Here is a 20,295-nt window from a genome sequence, read left to right on the forward strand (position 1 = left end):
GGCTGTATGTTCCCAGAGCCTATGGTAGCAGCAGTGATCACGCATTGAAAGAATAGTCTGCTGCTAGACAACTGTATCTTTTACACACGAAGTTGAGATATGACATATTTTTCCGAGTCAAGGTTGCATTAATCCATTTACCCTCAGGGAAAAAAGTCAGTGTATTGGTGAATTTTTTTCACCATTACACCGACCATGAGCTTTGCCGAAGGTCAGTGCCGGCAAAAAAATTGCCACCGGCCTACTGGTTCACAGCAACGCCAGCGGCCGGCTGACTCACAGCACACTGGACTAGCATGCATCATAAAGACTAAATTTATCCAAACTAAATCTTAATTGATAGAAACTTGAAATGACTATAGAAAATATATACTTTATAATAACTAAAACTATCCCTTTTGAATACACCAGATTTAAGCAAAGGCGCAGAATAATCACAGAAAAGTAATATAATTATTGACCAATTCACCTGTACAAAAAACTGGTATGCAATTTATTGTTTGTACATTAATATGTTAAATAGACATAGAGATCTTTGATTTGAGCTTTAGACACTATTAAGGTAGAACCAGCTTTAGACACTAGTTATGGTAGGTAGACCTAGCTTTAGACACTATTTATGGTAGGTAGAACTAGTTTTAAACACTATTTGGGTCAAATCACAGTATTGTGAAACCAAGGATGTGATTTTTAAATTTTATCATAGAACCAAGTTTTACACATCATTGGAAAGCTAAAAGTCCAAACTTTCCATAATTAATAATGATTTTTAAAAATAATGAACGATTTCCATGAAATTGAGAAAATTAAGCAGCAAGAGACGATTATGTGATCATACAGGGGACATTGATTTTTTTGGATTTTTTTAGATGCATATTTTAAATTGCAAATTGTGTCACCAGGAACCTCTTAATCCAATTACGTTTCTATGACTGGAAAAGTTTCCAAAGTTCTAACCTTAATAAATCTTGCTTAAGAGGCGTTCCAAATACATGCGTGTCCCTTGTATGATAATTTGGGCACCATTTTTTTTTTTTTCTGAAATTAAATCATGTGAAAAAATTTCTAGTTAGGATTTTCCGATAGTACCATGAGAGGTTCATGATGGCATGTTTAGTTTTTTTAAATAATTTAATTACTTGAGAAAAATTAAGAAAATAAATTATCAAACAAGGGACAATTTTATCATACAAGGGACATCTACTCTTTTATTCCCTTACTATACCTCATGAAAATTGTCTAAAATAACATGGCCATCTTTGCAATGCTACTATTATGTCATGAATATTCATGACACAATAGTAGCGTTGACAAGATGGCCATGTTATTTTAGACAATTTTCATGAGGTATAGTTAACATACATACGAAAGTTATTATACTCGGCAGTCCGTAACTTAATTTTAAATGGTTAGTGGTTTCTTAACCATTGTTGGTGGAGGAAGGCCATAATCTTTTCTGTACCCAACATATTCCCAGCCTAATTGCACTTAATCCCATTATGTCGAAATTTAGTTTCTCGCATCTGAATAGTGATGGCTTCATGAGTTGGCATTGTAGGCAACTAAACATAACTAGTTGAGTTAATTAGTTCCAATACAATTAATGTGGCTGTCTCTAAATATTTTCTCAAAGCATTGTCGGCTTGTGATTGCCTGACTGGCTACCTTAATAAATAATCCCGTCAAGACACTGCTGCGGGTCAATGCAATAGAACAATTACTTTTCACAAGCTGCCAGTCTCAACCAGAATGTCGACGGTAAAGGTTGTCAAAGACAGGCCTGCAGCTCATTGTGCCGCGCAAAGGAAATATATAGCTAAAAAGAAATCGGAAAATCCAGAGCTGTACAAGGCTAAGCATTCGCAACAAGTACGCGAGGCATGGGCAAAAGTAACAGCCAGCCTTACAGAGGAGCAAAGGGCTACTCGAAGAGAGAAGGAACGGCTCAAGAAGGCTGCTCAGCGTCAGAAGGCTCGTGAGCTGAAAGCAAGCACCAGTAATCAGTCAACACCAGGATACACAACTACTCAAGCATTTGGTAAGTTATAACAAAATCAATCAGTTCAATTGCATTGGTTTTAATTAATAAGAATTGTGTCATAAAATTTTGACTTCGATCACTTTGTAGCAAGTACAAGTATCAAAGGTTAATAACCAAGTGCTTTAATTTTTTACAGGAAAAGCATCACGGAAGGTACAGAAGACATTGCCAAAATCCCCTACTAAGCGAGCAATAGTTCTGTAGAAATAGAAATGGAGAGAAATAGATGTGGCCCACCCAAGAAATATCGAAGTCACCCACTCTAACTTTATCCTCGATATTAACCCAGAGCTCATTCCATGCGACAACAATTGTTGAGCCTATTGGCTGCTGAATGCTGAGGCAGTCAAAGCTGCTTACAGTCAATAAAAAAGTAAATACATGTAAATTTGCAAGGTGCATGTCCTTGTGATCTTATTTGTCATTTCTTTATCTAATTTCCAATATTTATCTAAGATATTAATTATTTATCGTTTTTTGACATGTCTGGTCACTTCCTGTAAACTCAACATTTTTTAGCTCTATAGTTTTAGTTTAGGTTTCAGTGCATGCTAGTTTTAGATGTAGTATTCCATTAAAATGGTTGTAGTTTCTTTTAGCTAGATACTTTACTGTCTATCAATAAAATATGCGGAAAAATCAAGTGATCCGAAATGTCCCTTGTATGATGTCCCTTGTATGATCAAACTTAGTGGTAAATAATCTGTGGTTTAATGAGAACCATTAATGGAATCTGTTAGTTCTTTCACACTGAACATTGAAACATACATAGCAAACATCAGCTAAAAGGAATTTAAAATGTGATCATATACTTCACAGAGTTTTCAGCCTAAAATTGAAGTTTCGTTTTTAGCGATTTTTCTGCGTCCCTTGTATGATGGGCCTTAATTACCTTATAATTATGGATTGACTTAAGCAATTTTAAAGTTTTTTGTCTTAAACTGTTCATCCTACTGAACTGCTTCAGCATGAGAAAATTGTTTACCAAAATCCAAAAACTCAAAGCACAATTCTAGTTTAAGTGCTTCAGGATGTCCCTTGTATGATAACGGAAATACTGTGACTTTACCCATTTATGATAGGTAGAACCAGCTTTAGACACTATTTATGGTAGGTAGAACTAGTTTTAAACACTATTTATGGTAGGTAGAACCAGCTTTAGACACTATTTATAATAGGTAGAACCAGCTTTAGACACTATTTATAGTAGGTAGAATCAGCTTTAGACACTATTTATGGGAGGTAGAACCAGCTTTAGACACTATTTATAGTAGGTAGAACTAGCTTTAGACACTATTTATGGTAGGTAGAACCAGCTTTAGACACTATTTATAGTAGGTAGAACCAGCTTTAGACACTATTCATGGTAGGTAGAACTAGCTTTAGACACTATTTATTGTAGGTAGAATTAGCTTTAGACATTATTTATGGTAGGTAGAACCAGCTGTAGACACAACTAGCTTTTATAGTAAACTATATGAATGCACGGTGTGGCTCAAGTAATAAAATAATTTTGCACAGAAAATTTATTTTTATTTAACGCATAACAACAGTTACCATTCTAACTTTCAAACTTCATATCATGGAAAAAGGGTTTTGTGCAATTGAAATAAATAAAGACAAAAAATAAAACAAATTTAAAGGTGTTTATATGTGAAATAATTAGCAAGTAATGCTAAGTTTTGCTACGATTACAGTGAAAAATGATTTGGTAATGGTACAAATAATACAAACTGAGAAAACAAAATAAAAAGCATGAATTTAAAGAATTAATAATAACAATTAGTGCATAGAAGTGTGTGTATAAAAAAGTTACTATACAGTAACTTCAGTGTATTTAGTGGTTACTATCTGCAATAAAATGCAACAATATAATGTACCATGTGCAGTACGTGCAAACATTAAATTTAATTTAAATGAATTTAGCTTACTAAGCCCATACTTGAAGCTAAGTTTTAGTCTGTAGTTTACTAAACTAAACTTTACTTTTGTCATCGTCTAAAATTTTAGCACCTGTTTCCAGCTTCAGTTTCACTGTAACTTATAATGAATAACGCTGAACTGAGAAAGCGAACGTCGAATCTTTTTCAGGGAGAGGGATTTCAGCAAATACCATATCGGCATTTTTGTTATTTCGACGTAATCATTACACCAACTGCAAAAATCGAGAGATTTCGAGAAAGATGTTGATATCGTATGTCGGAAAAAGTAAAAAATATTTTCGTCCTCAGATGGGAGGGATGGAAAAACATCGTGTTCCATATTGAAAGAGAAAAATATTGAAAGGCAAAAAATCTTATAACAGGGGCTTCGTAACCCAAGGGCGCACTGTATTCATTAATAATTTAGCGAGTGCAGTCGCAAAAAGGATCTACAGCATACGGTAAGAGCGATGAATGTGATAAGAATGGCTTAGCCTTATGGTTTGGTGCGCTTGTCTGCGAACTTGTAGTTTCAATCTTCGTGAGTTAAAACTCCAGTACTAAGCACATTTTTTATTGGTGAAACTTTATCGCTATAGCTGGACAGAAAGAAGCACAGACTGACAAACATTGAGATTTATCTAGATCATCTTGTGACAATCAATAAGCAATTCTTACCATTTTGATGAAGCAATTACTTTTCTTCTTTTTAAATCTTAGTGAGCTTTCAGACACTGCAAATAAAGCATATGATAAAAGTCAAAATGAAACTTGTGAAGTTTCGATAAAATTCAACTAAAGAGTAGACAAATGCTACAACGCTATTAAATAATGCCCAAAACCAGTCGAAAGTGATAGCACTAAACCTATTCATGAGAACAAACAGCCATTACTATCTCCGCACCACAAAACTGCTAATAAGGATCAATAGAACTTTAACCGGCTCGGCCAAAAGGCTAGTTTCACTTGAAAGTTAAGTGATGCTGTCGATAAAAAAACTAAAAAGCCTCATTTAGTCAAAGTTGCTATTGACGAGAACAGCAGCAGAAAATATATGATGAGATTAAGAGAGCTCATACTACATAGGTATGCTGTTGTGATGGCGGTATTAAGAGAGCTCATACTACATAGGTATGCTGTTGTGATGGCGGTATTAAGAGAGCTCATACTACATAGGTATGCTGTTGTGATGGCGGTATTAAGAGAGCTCATACTACATAGGTATGCTGTTGTGATGGCGGTATTAAGAGAGCTCATACTACATAGGTATGCTGTTGTGATGGCGGTATTAAAAGAGCTCATACTACATAGGTATGCTGTTGTGATGGCGATAAACAACGACAAAAATCGAATTAAGCTTTAGTTAAGTAGCTAGTCCAAAAACAGAGCTCCCAAATCTTGTTTATTCCTGTTTTGGTAATTCCCTTGTTTTGCTGACTCCTGTCTTGCTGATTTCCATCTTGCTGTGTTTTATATCTTGTCGATTTCTAATGTCTAGCAGAGCACAAGTGAGTTGGTTTCAGCTCCCCCTTGTCAGTTTTAGCAGGTAGTTCTATAGAAAGTGTAGATTTAGCGCACTCTCTTGCTTTCAGCAGAGCACAAGTGTGTTGGTTTCAGCTACCTCCTGCTGGTTTCAGTAGGTCGTATTGTAGGAAGCGTTGAGTTCAGCGTGGTTTGTTTGTTTCAGCAGAAAACAAGTGAATTGGTTTCAGCAGGTTGTATTGCAAGAAGCGTTAGGTTCAACGCACTCTGTTGGTTTCAGTAGAGGACAAGTATTGTAGCTGGTTTCAGCAAGTTGATCCATATGAGGCATTGGTTTCAGAACACAGAGCAAAGCACAACTGAGTTGGTTTGACTCCTTCCTGTTGTGTTCAGCAGGTTGTACTCTAGAAACATACCTGCCAACTCTCACGCATTGGGCGTAAGACTCACGCAATTGCTCCATGCCTCACGCATCTCACGCCCGTGTTACACAATTGCCCCTTTCACCCTAGCAAACCTGTTTTTGCCCCAATCTTCAAGTAGTAATCATATACTTACTACTAATAAACAACTATGTATAAACATAATATTTGTGGCATTCTCATCTATCAATAACCTCCACCTCCACGACATGTGGTTTCCATACATGGAGTTATATTATCTTTCGCTGTGGTGTTTTTATATGTTATGAAAATTTACCCCACGTATCAAATCCTAGTCATTTTCATTGCCCCCAAAATGGACTCTCACTCCTTTCCCCACTCCAGGGTTGGCAAGTCTGTCTAGACAGCATTGGGTTCAGCGCACTTTGTTGGTTTCATCAGACTCCTAGTAAGTTGGTCTTATGAACTTAACTAGAAGACGCTAAAAGTGAGAGTTGTCCCCCCACTCTAAACGAATTTGCTTCAACATAGGTAATCTAAAACATTTTCAACTACTGCTCTACATACGATCTTGTCATTTACACATATCTAATTATGTGCAGTCATACACTAAACAGGAACGTTCACAAAAGCGTATTCCACCAATGAATTAGCACATAATAAATAAATATAAGCACATAAATACAATAAAGCACATTTGTTACGTAAACAAACATTCTACGCGTACAAATAAATTCATCATACCAGTCGTTTTCGAATTATAACTAGACCAGACCTATTGCTTACAAAAAACACTAACACATAGAAAAATAAAGTTGAACAGATATAAATCGTCCAACTTATTTGGATTACAAAAAACACGTGGCATTTAATATTAATGCGGAGCTACGCTACGAACGCTTTAGGTACTCTAATTGGAAGAAAAACCACAATAAATGTTATCACAAAAAACCGCTGTAAAAGCCTGAGCGTGATAGTCACAATTTTTTTTTCTTACTCTAGCTATGCAACTCACAAGCTATTCATTGATATCCAAAGTAAATTTTAGTTTGATAATCCTGTTGGTAAAAATAAGTATTGTGGGAGATTATGTTGAAAAAGTATTGTCGGTCATTTTGTTGATTTCTACTCATGTAACGATTCGTTGCTCCCGTATTTCACGTGTACATATTGTTGTATCATTGGAGGTAATTATTGATGTAAATATGATATTTTTTGCTTAAAAAGTTTACTAGCTGTTCACACGGCACTTTTACATCAAACATAAAAAATTATAGTTTTTTGCATGCATACTACTAAAAAAGCTTCAAAGTTATTTTGCTTTTCAATTTAGCTGATATGCGAGTGCTAGGTTATGAGATTTGCCTTGTCATTCTAGTTGAAAGGTACAAAAGCTAAGGTTGCAATAAGGTTACTTTCATCTCGTTTAGATGTAGTAGATGTATCTCACGAAATTGAAACGTTAATAGACAACATCAAAATAGATTGACACATCATAAATAAATTCTGTGTGTTTTTAAAGGGTATCACTTGGCTGTTTTTAAGGGGAAATGCGTAGTAGATGCGGTGGATAGCTAGCCCAACATTCATGCTAAAAGTCTATCTGTTTATTATATTTTAATAGACCCTGTAGTTTTTGCAAAGCCGATACATGTATATTGTAAACACATGTTTACATATTTCTGCGTCATTTATTACTAAAGCCAAACTGTGGTTTTATCAACTCTGTTTATATGCTGTTCTTATTGACCATTATTTTCAATAATATAGACCGCAACACCGCCACCCTAGGTTTTAATATGTACTAATTGCTACACTGCCCTCACGCCAGCAATCCATGAATGCATTTATTGAGAGCAATTGTCCTTGATGCATGCGAAGATGCATTCTTGAGTTTTCAGTGATATGAGTGTTTAATGGCTGGTTCTCAAAAATCCAGACCAGAGTTTTGAAACCAAATATTTTAGTAACATGACGGCAGGCACAGAGCATATGTGTGTGAAGTTTGGACAGAATCGACCAAAAATGTGTAATTGTAAACTAAGACACACACATGCAGCCCCGCGCACACACACATGCAGCCGTGCACACACACGTGCAGCCGCACGCACACACATTGAGCCGCGAGCATACATGCAGCTGCGCACACATAAGCACACACATGAGCACACACAATGGAAAAGTGGGATTTATTAATATAGAATGATTCAATCATTTTCTTATATGTATTTTGACCAATTAGCAACAGATATCCATGATATCAACAAGTTAATCCACATGCTGCCTTTCTGCAATGTTCTGCTTGTTCGTCAGATGTCTCAAAACACAAATGAGCCTTCTGCTGCCGGTGAGGGTGTGGGAGAAGAGAGGCCCAATTCAACAGCAGGCGGTGGTAGGACAGCTGTGATCAATCACATCAGTAGTGACAAGATAGAGGCATCTATGTGGATTGCCCGTCTCACCACAATTTTCTTTACCATCTCTTTTGTCTTACCATTTTTTGGGTAAGATTTCCTTTCCTATTTTGTTTTTGAGGTTTATTTCCAAACTGCAAGGCCCTCGCCTAGCTCTTATCTCGTTCCTTCTTTGACTGCTTGTTAGAACATAAGGCCAGCTTTATAATCTAAGTAATTCAAATAACCTAAGTGTAACCTGTCATGATAAAGATGAACTTGAACGAAATTTTAGTAGATTTTATCAGAAAGTACCGGTATTGTTCTATCATTTGTGATTGTTTTTGATGTTTGAGGTGATCTGACTGCCAGGATATTTCAGAATTTAAATTGACAAAACTTGCTCGAGGTTAAAATGCTCAGAAGAAAAATACATGCTAAATGACCTCACTAGTTATCGTTGCTGTAGTTGATATCGGCTATTGCGTTTACGGTGCAACAGGTACATTTATTTATTCTGCCGGTCTCTTTGCAACTACAGGTGTCATAATCACGCCTTTGCTTGATCTGAGCGTCTTAACCACAATCAAGTTTTGACGATTTTAATCTTGAAGCATCTTGGCAGTCCCATCACCTCAAGCATCAAAAACCATCGGAATTGATAGAACAATACTGATACTTTCTGATAAGATCTACTAAAATTCCGTATAAGTTCATCTTTAAAAGTTGACTTGCAACAAAATTCACATTACAGTTATTTGATATGAAAAGATTCACCATGTCTTACTCTGTTGTGTTGTAGGTGCAAAATATGTGGAAAGGTAATTACAAGCTCTTAAAATCTAAAAAACGAACAGAAAATCGCAGCCACATGAGACCGCCGTAGTTTGGATTCCCTTTCCAAAACGGCTCAAATGTGATGTAGTTGTGAGAGATGGTTTCTGTTTACACTTTCATGCATCCTTATTCGTCGAAATATCTTCACAAATATACTTCACGCATTCAATAAGACTATGTCTATTGTTCTTACGCATCTGTTTTATCTTCATCGTAATGCTGTCACTTTTAGCAGTGACATCTTATGACTTACCGTAAAAATTTGTTTAATTGTTTAGCCTTACCTCGAAGGAGTACATATCATTGTCTGATAATCATGACGAGCCTGTTGGTCACTTGTGATAATCGAAAAGTGCTGCAGAAATTATTTGCAAAGGATTGGGTCACATGATTAGATTACGACTTGCCAATTAGACCAAACCGAAACAAAACTGTAAAGTAGCGAGCTTCTATATTTGATACGGGGTCCTCGGTAAAACCCGAAGTGTTTGTCATAAACTGGTGCTACGATAAGTTTTTTATTGAGCTTTTTGTTGGCCTTTCAATTCACGTGAGAACATCACGTGACAAGACAATAACCAAATTTCGTGGCTACGTCAGAGAAATAAAGACATTCCAATCTATGGTGGCTTTTCGTTTTTGAGCTTTTAAGAGCTTTTAATCAACTTTCCACATATGTGGCACCTACAACACAACAGAGTAAGACATGGTGAATCTTTTGATACCAAATGACTGTAATGTGAATTTTGTTGCAAGTCAACCTTTAAGGCATTAAGTGATTTTTTTCTCATTTGGATATGGTCCCGCTTCTAACATGAACGATAGCCTTAATGTATACCAACACAACGGGAAAGTTATAAGGTCATGAAGGTCATTCATCTCTACCCTCATGATATTTTAGATATGAAACATTGTTAACCTCAGTCTTTACAAGCTTGTGCATTCATTATGTTCTACATCGTTTATGCAGGTGATGATAGAGTTAGTGAAAACACACTATCACTCATGTGCCATGTTTTAGTAGTAACAATCCTTTTCAATTCTTTAAAAACCATTATGTCAGCTCAGTAGGTCATCAACTGCTTTGTTCTGCTCAAAAATTATTTTTGTAACAGGTGTGAAATAGGTTCCATGTATGTACCATTGATGATGAAATATAATGCTTGTTCTATCGTAAGCTATAAATTATGTCTGTTGTGTTCATATTATGTTAGTTAATAAAAAACTTAAATAAAAATGAAGGTTGACTGTTACAGAGTTAGCCAGTACACAAGTGGACAGAGAGTTTTGATAGGAGGTGCTATTACGAGTGCCTTAAGGTTGCATCAGAGAGTACCTCAGATGCGCGTTAGTCGAGAACTACTCGGTGTGCTGTTGAGGGAAGACAGTGCTCACTACCTTTTCTACAGCGCTCTCATGCTTTTCACATCACAACCCACCAGCAGTATCCTTTTTCTCACAACATACATTGTTGATTAACTAATAAATTTGATATTGGATATTTATCATGTTGCAAGCAAACAGGTTTTTATTAAAGAGAAGAAAGTGTTTTTCATGTCAAAAATCTGCGAAAGATTGTCCTTAACAAACCTACAGTGACACTGATGCCTGTATTCCTATTTGCTGTTTTACACGTTACCAAATACACAAAGATTCTGCTGGATGTGAGTATCTTTGCGAATAGACTAGTTATATTTTATGAGAGTGAGAAGACAACCACAACTTGTTGACCATTTTATCTTTATAGCTTGCCTCTAGTTTTAAATTTGATACTCAATGTGAGCTTAAATGAAGCAGTTGTGACTGACTTTGTTAAAGTATGCAGGGAGCCATGTGCAACTATGGGTTCACCCCAGCCATTTATCTTAGAATGGTAGCAACAGATTTGATCACCATTTCAGTCAATGATGTAATGCATTTGACACTAGTTGTCATTAGCGTATCAATAATATCTATTATTAGCTGCTCAAGCTCCCACTTTCTGCGCTAATCTAAGCTGTTAGTGGTATGGTATTGCAGCTAGCCGGGCCAAGCTCTCTACCACTTATAAGGAGATTGATAGCCAAGATTGATACAAAGCAGCAAGATGTACTGAAGCTGATAGCCACAGTAGAGATCACTCTCATGCCGACATCGCTGCTTCTTCTTCTTTCGTAAGTTCTTGTTTACATGTCAGTCTGTGCTGTGAGCTCACAGTGGCTTGCATGGTTCTTGCAGCTGTTCAGCTGCCAGATGACTAGTGCAAAGCTTATCAAGCAGATTTCCTGCAGGTGTTACTTCAGGTCAGTCATGTGTCAGCGCATTGGTATGTTGTTGGTATTGCTTCTGGTTTTCTTTGAAGTCTTAGCTTTATTGCTGCTACTTGTATTGATATATTAAGAGAATTCGTGACCTGTTCAAGACATGGTTTTTTCATAAATTTGAGTAATTGGTCCACAAATAGCTGTGCCTAATTGTTTGAAACTGTTTAAGAAATTAGGAGTTGTCTCCTCTCATTTCAGTCTATATGCGGAGGTAACAGACAACTCCTTATATCACACAGTCATTTTTTCGAAGTTTGTCAAACAACTGCTTTTTAAGTCAAAACTGCTTTTCAAGTCCGTGATTCTAAACATCTTTTGATTTAAGCATTTGGTGAATGTTTCATGGATTGTCTCTTACGTAATATGTTTCGTTGCATTTGCTAATTGACTTCAATGTTCTTTTATTTATTCTTGGTGCCACTAATGTATTTATGTGGTTGTCTACGGTTTAACTTAGCTCTGGAAAACTAGACTAGTTTCTATTAGTCACAATTACATATATGTACCCTCAAATTGTTAGAATTGTAGAGTTCACGCCAACATTTTAAAGATTTTTGATATTATTCAGTTGCTTGAGAAATGTTATGACTTGTAATCAATGATATAAACCCCCACAAAGATTGGTGACGGCCATCATGTGGGCGGGGATTGTTGATCGAGCTCTGTTGGGATTGTACTAGCCTGGGTTTCGGGACTAACACAATTCTCGTGGGGCGGTCGCGTTGCCTTGTTAAGTTTTTGGGTTTAGGTTTTTATTGCAGATATGCGTCGATTGGGATAACAAACCATTAATCAGCAAATCTTGAATTTCTACAGTGTAGGGGTAATACCTAACCACAAAAATGGATCCATGAAAAATGAAACATTTCAAATTACCTATTTTTACCAATTTTGAGATTGGTAGGTTTCTTAATTGCTTAAAGTTAAATATAATTTACCCAAATCACCCGAGCAACAGCCTTTTTTCCCTAGTTTTTGATTAATATTTTGCCATCCCTACCATAAAATGACAAAGGCTTTCATCGTTGTCACATTGTTTGACCTGGCCAATAAGATGGGACAGCAGGTAAAGCTGTGCAGTGTAGTTTTCATACTCAAAATCTAAATCTGAAACCAAATTTGGGCCATTTCACAATGGCGACTATTAATATCATGAATGCTTGTGAATGGCGACTGACTGGTCATAACTGTGACAATATTGGGCAACTATATTTATTTGACAACAAAATGACTAACAGATTAGCAAAATAACCACAATTGTTCATAATATTTGTAAATTTACAAGGGGTTTTATTCAGCATATTTCTTTGTTCTGGTGCCATGTTTGGGTTCATCCCAACAGAGCTCGATTAACAAACCCCGCCCACATGATGGCCGTAACCATCCCTGCGGGGGTTTTATATAATTGTTGTAATTTACTGATAATATAGGTATTCTTAGATAAACATCTCCTGTTACTAACAATCTAAAAATATTTTTACCGATTTTATTGTTTGAGAAGTTATCACACCTTTGGCTGTTTATTTGTTATACTTTTGTATAATTCATAGTAATAACTCTGCTACTCGCTTATTTATTTCTATCCACTTGTAGAGGCTTCGCTACACTTGTCCTCCCCTTCCTCTACTACAGATTCCTATGTATGAGGTATACTTCTGTGAGAAATCCTTACTGCAGGTAAGAACAACTCCACTCAGTTTCTGATTGACACGCTGTATTATGCCATTGATGGTAATCTATAGTTAGACCAGCAGGGCCACACTTTTGCCACAGTTCACCACTTTGTTACGAGAGTGATTGCATGCTGTTACTTATCACAACTCATTCTAAATGGATTTCATCTCAGTCCCATGGAAAGTGACCACTACTTCTCAGCAATTTATGTTCTGCATTTTGCTACATAGTTTAGTTATGATATGGTAGAGTTTATACTAACCGTCTTTATTTTGAAAGTGAGTTAGCTGATGGGTGGTTTCGTAACTCAGCTCTAATTGCATGTTTTTTATCTGTGGCAACAATTTGATCAACAATCATCAAAACCATATCACTTTAAAAGAGTGGTGAAGGGCCTGTTTAAATATTGGGTGGCTAGAATATGCCAAGTTATCGCTTCATAACTTGATAAGATAATTGCTTTTAAACACGATAAATCCATATTCTCAGGTTCTTTGAAAATTATAACATTGAAATTTTAATTTAATCGAGATTGCAACTCAAATATTACCTCAATATTACCAGTTGGTACCAGTTAAATATTACCTCAATATGTGCTGTTTAAACATAACAGTTGGTACCAGTTAAATATTACCTCAATATGTGCTGTTTAAATATAACAGTTGGTACCAGTTAAATATTACCGTGTGCTGTTTAAACATAACAGTTGGTACCAGTTAAATATTACCGTGTGCTGTTTAAACATAACAGTTGGTACCAGTTAAATATTACCGTGTGCTGTTTAAACATAACAGTTGGTACCAGTTAAATATTACCGTGTGCTGTTTAAACATAACAAATGGTACTAGTTAAAAAAAGCTCTGTCGATAGGTCTTTTAATGTACTATCATTAATCTCCATACTGTGCTTCGCTTGATGCAGCGGTCGATGTTGTTGTTCTGTTGTTGAGCTAGTCAATATATATACATGTATAATCAAGTGTTTGGCTGTCGTCATTCGTTTGTCCAGTTAGTAGTGATTGGTTAAAATATGCAAGCATGCAGTCATGTGTGCCGTGACAGATCATGGTATGTAATGGTTGTAAGCACAATTATTTCGAAACATGGCAAGGTGGATGCATGGTCTAGTGGTAGTGAGCTCGGTTTCACATTCGGGCATCGTAATGTCTGGGTTCAATTCCTGGGAGGTGCAATCTTTCTTCCTAACGCTTTTAGCTGGCATCGGACAAACATGGCTCTTATTATAGTAAATAATAAAATATTAGCTTAAAGGTTGACTTGCAACAAAATTCACATTACAGTTATTTGGTATCAAAAGATTCACCATGTCTAACTCTGCTGTGCTGTAGATGCAAAATATGTGGAAATGTGATTACAAGCTCTTAAAAGTTCAAAAATGAAAAGCCGCCGTAGATTGGAATCTCTTTTTTTCGATAACGTAACCACGAAATTTGGTTATTGTCTTGTCACGTATGTTCTCACGTGAATTGAAAGGCCAATAAAAAGCTCGATATGCAACTTATTGTAGCACTAGTTTATGACAAACACTTTGGGTTTTACCGAAGACCCCGTATCAAATATAGATGCTCGCTACTTTACAGTTTTGTTTCGGCTTGATCTAATCGTCAAGTCGTAATCGGATCATGTGACCCAATACTTCGCAAATAACTTTTGCAGCACTTGTCGATTATCACAGGTGACCAACAGGCTCGTCATGTTTATCAGACAATGATATGTACTCCTTCGAGGTAAGGTTAAAAAATTAAATGAATTTTTACGGTAAGTTATAGGATATCACTGCTAAAAGTGACAGCATTACAATGAGGATAAAACAGACGCGTAAGAACAATAGACATGGTTTTATTGAATGCGTGAAGAATATTTGTGAAAATATTTCGACGAATAAAGTTGCATGAAAGTGTAAACAGAAATCATCCACAACTACGTCACATTTGAGCCATTTTGGAAAGAGAATCCAAACTACGGCGGTCTAGTGTGGCTGCGATTAACTGTTCGTTTTTTAGCTTTTAAGAGCTTGTAATCAAATTCCCACATATTTTGCACCTACAATCCAACAGAGTAAGACATGGTTAATCTTTTGATATCAAATAACTGTAATGTGAATTTTGTTGCTAGTCAACCTTTAAGTTACTCAAATTTATTAGTTAAATAAATTTAGTCAGTGGCAACTTCATTACCTGCCACTGTTTATAACCTGCCACTGTTCATTACCTGCCACTGTTTATTACCTGCCACTGTTTATAACCTGCCACTGTTTATTACCTGCCACTGTTTATTACCTGCCACTGTTTATTACCTGCCACTGTTTATTACCTGCCACTGTTTATTACCTGCCACTGTTTATAACCTGCCACTGTTTATTACCTGCCACTGTTTATTACCTGCCACTGTTTATAACCTGCCACTGTTTATTACCTGCCACTGTTTATTACCTGCCACTGTTTATTACCTGCCACTGTTTATTACCTGCCACTGTTTATTACCTGCCACTGTTTATAACCTGCCACTGTTTATTACCTGCCACTGTTTATTACCTGCCACTGTTTATAACCTGCCACTGTTTATTACCTGCCACTGTTTATTACCTGCCACTGTTTATTACCTGCCACTGTTTATTACCTGCCACTGTTTATAACCTGCCACTGTTTATAACCTGCCACTGTTTATAACCTGCCACTGTTTATTACCTGCCACTGTTTATAACCTGCCACTGTTTATAACCTGCCACTGTTTATAACCTGCCACTGTTTATAACCTGCCACTGTTTATTACCTGCCACTGTTCATTACCTGCCACTGTTCATTACCTGCCACTGTTTATAAGCTATTTCAAATCTTGAGCGAATGTGTATCATTGTGATGGATTAATCATTAATATTGAAAAATATATCATCATATTTGAATTATGCATTGGCCAAACACACAGAAATAAACATACACCTTCATTTAAAAGTTAATATGGTAAATGTAGTATATGCTGATTAAAAATACATTTTCTATGCAAAAAAATTGTTGTGACTCATGCAACGTCAGGCTTTAGCTAGTGGCTGTCAAACTTCCATATCAAACTTGCAGAGGGTGTGGAACCAGATTAAATTTATATTAATGCAGTTTAGTTACCGTGTCCATTTTAAATTCATTTCAGAACTGTGTTTTATGAGATGAGAGTCCTCTCCGAATATTTGGCAAGAGACCAGCGCTGCCCCTCGTTCTGCAGTAATGTCATTTATAAGGTGATAGGCTTTGTCTCCAGAATGGCTCCTGTGACTTCAACGCAAGGATGATGACTGTCTAGACAATACCAGATGTACATGTGATAGTTGACATATATTTGCTTGATTTATAGGAAATTTGTTTTTTTGTAAAAAATTTTGTAGGCCTTTCTGCACATCGGTTGATACTGTAACTGCGCATCGGTTGATACTGTAACTGCGCATCGGTTGATACTGTAACTGCGCATCGGTTGATACTGTAACTGCGCATCGGTTGATACTGTAACTGCGCATCGGTTGATACTGTAACTGCGCATCGGTTGATACTGTAACTGCGCATCGGTTGATACTGTAACTGCGCATCGGTTAATACTGTAACTGCGCATCGGTTGATACTGTAACTGCGCATCGGTTGATACTGTAACTGCGCATCGGTTGATACTGTAACTGCGCATCGGTTGATACTGTAACTGCGCATCGGTTGATACTGTAACTGCGCATAATTTGAACTACAGCTATTTCTATGCTTTAGCTTTTATTAAGCCTTGACCCTCTGTTCCTGCAGCATGTTTTTATGAATGTATCTTGATCCTTCTTAAGTACAATACACTTGTATTTATCTATGAATACATTACAAATTTTACCTACATATAGCCAGAGCTGCTTTCAAATGACTTTTTTATGACTCAAATCAAATCATATCTGGCAAACAACAAATCAAATCCCCTACCCTTGTCAGCAGATTCGAAGCATGACTCAAATCATGACTTTTTATGACTCAAACCAAATCATATCTGGCGAACAACAAATCAAATCAAATCCCCTACCCTTGTCAGCAGATTCGAAGCAAATCAAATCGAATCAGCCCAATAACAAATTCAAATCCTGAATCATTTGAGAATGATTTGAAATACTCTTTCAAATTGTTCGCTCAATTATTGCATAGTATGATCAATCTACAGTATAGCTGTAGCGGCGTAGCCTGTACTCCTATCCATAGGACCTGAACCAGGGGGAAAGGGTAGGGGGTTTGCCCCCCTGCCTGTTTTGGGTTCTATGGATAGGAATAGTATAACTGTATCTCCGTACCACTATATGTATTATGTATGCGAAAATCATCACTTGATACGGTTTTTTTCTTTGTTCTACAAGGTATGTTAAAACATCATGGCAAAGCACATCATACCATTGGCTCGATACATCAATGAATGAGTGGAGGGTTATGTAACAGTTTATGGTCATGGCTGTGACTGCTTTTATCGAAGCTTTTAAGCAAGAATGTACAAATGTAAAAAAAAACCTTTAGATACTTGTTTAAAGTTACAAAATATAAGATACAAATTTAAGTTAGAACCTAAAAATATTGGCAAGTGAAACACAGTTACTGAGGCTTGAACTTGAAAGAAACGAAACTAAGCATTGAGCCTATAATCAACAGTTACATAATATTAACACATTTACTTAAATATACTTGTTGCATTTTAGAAAAACTAGCTTGCACAAGTTTTCAGATGTCAAGGAGCTCCTGTGTGGCCTCATGATGAAGCCACTTTTACTATAAACCCGTTATATGGGAGCTGATGAAGCTGGTACTGAAAGGACCTTCAGCGCCTGCTTGATAAGCCTCAGTAACTGTGTCTCACCTTGCCAATAGCTTAGAGTGTTACAAGAAGATCTGCTTTTCGCCATATACTTTTCAATCTCCTGATTTACTGAATCCAGGTTACTTGTACTAGCTAAAGGTGCTCTATTCAAAAAATTAGCGAACATATCTTCATTATTACATATTTGTATTTGCTGAGTGCATGTGACTTCCTCTCTCTGTACATCTTCCTTTTTAATCGAAATCCCGTTTTAAGTATTATACTTCACTTAGTAAGTAAGTGACTGTGTAAAAGATATTATTAATTATATTATTATACATATAATATAATTAATTATATAATTAGAATGTATACATAAATGGTAATGTTAAATCTATGTATGATATATAATTATTACATTTATTATACTTACTTGGATAGAACGTTATTGTTATGCTATTCCTTTATAATTTAAAATAATAAATTAAATCAAAATTTTATTTAATATTATTTTAATAAATTTGATATAACAAATAAAATTTTAATTTATTTTATTAATTAAATTCTACCCAATTGTAATATAATGCATATTTATATTCATGAAACTTGTCATTACTGTGAATATTGAATGTGTCCGCGGCATGGAATAGTATTGTATGGAATATTATATATTATAATACTCTATTCATTCATTCATGCTGTAGGCACAGCACAAGTAATTTTTATTTTGACTAGTGACTGTGAGTTTACAGTGAGATAGTCACAACCAATTTCTAGCAATCAAATAATTGACATCAAAGTATTCAATGCCAGCAACTACAAACGTGCCTTTTCCACAACTTACCAGAGCTGCTCATGTTGATTTCTTTTACACACACGACACGCAGTCGTTTTCTTTTTTCTGTAGAGGGACACGCGCGCGGTTGCTTAGCCTCGGTACCGATGGTGCGCATTTCTTGCCAAAGTTTGGGCTAACTTCGCAAACGTCGTAAAAATGTTTCGATCGGTCACAGAAGACAAGGCTATCAATAGCGATGTGATTTGAATTATTTTTCAAATCAAGTCTTCAAATCAGCCCGAAACTTCAAATCAAATCAAATTACTTCCAAAACTTTTCAAATCAAATCATCATTTGTGTCAAATCAGTACAAAATGATTTGCTTCAAATATTCAAATATTCAAATCACCATGATTTGAGAGCAGCTCTGCATATAGCCTACAAAAGTGAATGCGTTTTGCTGCTGTAAAAAAATTGTCCTCTCAGTTGAAGAAGTGCTAGAAGAAGATAACTCCTTATTCTATTGTCATAACCGTTGCTCAATATCATGAATTCAGTAGTTTATTTTGTCGCAAACAAAACTTGTTATCTATACATGTAGTTGTCAGCTATAACAAACCAAGTATCTTCCAAGGAGTGTGCTAACACTGTTTGCTGTACCCGTAGTATGGTTAGAAATATGTTAGTTTTGTTTGTAGCAAAGGAAAGACACCTTCATGCCTATAAGGCAATAAATTGTGATGCAAGCTTGGTGAGTGTCTTCTTCATTTAGCTGTTTCATATTCTAATTCAGCAGATGCTCACCTCAAAGCTGCTTCATCATGCTAGGACGTGTCGTGAAGATTGATCCATATTATTAGTTTATATCAATTTGCTGCAAAACATTGCTGAATTCTGAGAAGCAAGGCCATTGAGCAGCCCTTAAACTACCCTTGTAAAAATAGCATCATTCTTCGGAACTTGCGGTAAAAACATTCTCTGGAATATTTGATGGTCCTTTTAAGTTATCTTTTTAGAAAGAAAGATTTAATGCAACAAACTTCACTGGAAAAATAATGTGTTGCTGTCAATATTTACATACATGCACTAGAGTTTTGAAGCGTTATCAAATAATATTGTTCAGTAATTTTTTTGTCATATATTTTATTTTTAAAATGCTTTCAAGATTTTATTTTGATAAACACCAGCTTTTTTGTTATCAAAAATACATTCAACTGGTTTGTATGATTGATTATAAAACTAGTATATTTAGTTGATAGCCAATTCATTTTCATGCATTACTCGTATGTGATAAGGGTATCTTATGGGTTTTCTAAAAATTTCCCAAAGCTGCGAGTTGTACACACTTCAAGCAATGGAGATAGTATAGGTGCCTAATGTATATTCTTTATTGAGCAAGAAACAATAAAAACATCAAATAACCAGTACAAGTAAACTTTTACTAAAAGTAGAATGTCTCTTAAAAGTGCTACACTGCAGGGCTAGCGACGTAAAGTTACAATAATTGGTAGGTCCTGATATTATGACTAAGGATAGCAATGACAAGATGTGTTTATATCTCTGATGTTGAGCCTGCCTGTCTCCTAAAGTGCTCACCATTGTGTTAACAGCATTTAGAAGGTTACAAGGGGGCGGTCTAGACAATGATTCTCAGTGTCGTGAGGTTAG

At 36.0% G+C, this 20,295-nt stretch overlaps 2 protein-coding genes across 2 annotated transcripts in view; one reads left to right on the top strand and one right to left on the bottom strand.

Moving 5' to 3' along the window:
* LOC137405701 (argininosuccinate lyase-like) overlaps positions 1-4,697 on the bottom strand; it is a 32,126-nt gene extending 27,429 nt beyond the window's left edge. Inside the window, exon 1 of the mRNA XM_068092060.1 lies at positions 4,642-4,697. Within this exon, the coding sequence (XP_067948161.1) occupies positions 4,642-4,644 (3 nt within the window). The 5' untranslated portion in view covers positions 4,645-4,697. The remainder of the gene's footprint in view (positions 1-4,641) is intronic.
* Positions 4,698-6,904: 2,207 nt separating this feature from the next.
* Positions 6,905-16,916, top strand: LOC137406059 (transmembrane protein 33-like). Its single transcript, XM_068092580.1, has 7 exons — positions 6,905-7,015; positions 8,142-8,332; positions 10,315-10,502; positions 10,655-10,722; positions 11,078-11,211; positions 12,955-13,038; positions 16,200-16,916. Exons 2-7 carry the CDS (start codon positions 8,142-8,144, stop codon positions 16,336-16,338), a joined length of 804 nt encoding a protein of 267 aa, XP_067948681.1. The 5' UTR covers positions 6,905-7,015; the 3' UTR covers positions 16,339-16,916.
* The last annotated feature ends 3,379 nt before the right edge of the window (positions 16,917-20,295 follow it).

This window comes from Watersipora subatra, chromosome 10 (genome assembly GCF_963576615.1).
Source record: "Watersipora subatra chromosome 10, tzWatSuba1.1, whole genome shotgun sequence".
NCBI lineage: Eukaryota > Metazoa > Bryozoa > Gymnolaemata > Cheilostomatida > Watersiporidae > Watersipora > Watersipora subatra.

Coding starts and splice junctions, on each gene's coding strand:
- LOC137406059 (XM_068092580.1), top strand. CDS start 8,142: ATGTCTCAAAACACAAATGAGCCTTCTGCTGCCGGTGAGGGTGTGGGA. Junction 11,212..12,954: donor TCGCTGCTTCTTCTTCTTTC/GTAAGTTCTTGT, acceptor ATCCACTTGTAG/AGGCTTCGCTACACTTGTCC. Junction 13,039..16,199: donor GTGAGAAATCCTTACTGCAG/GTAAGAACAACT, acceptor AATTCATTTCAG/AACTGTGTTTTATGAGATGA.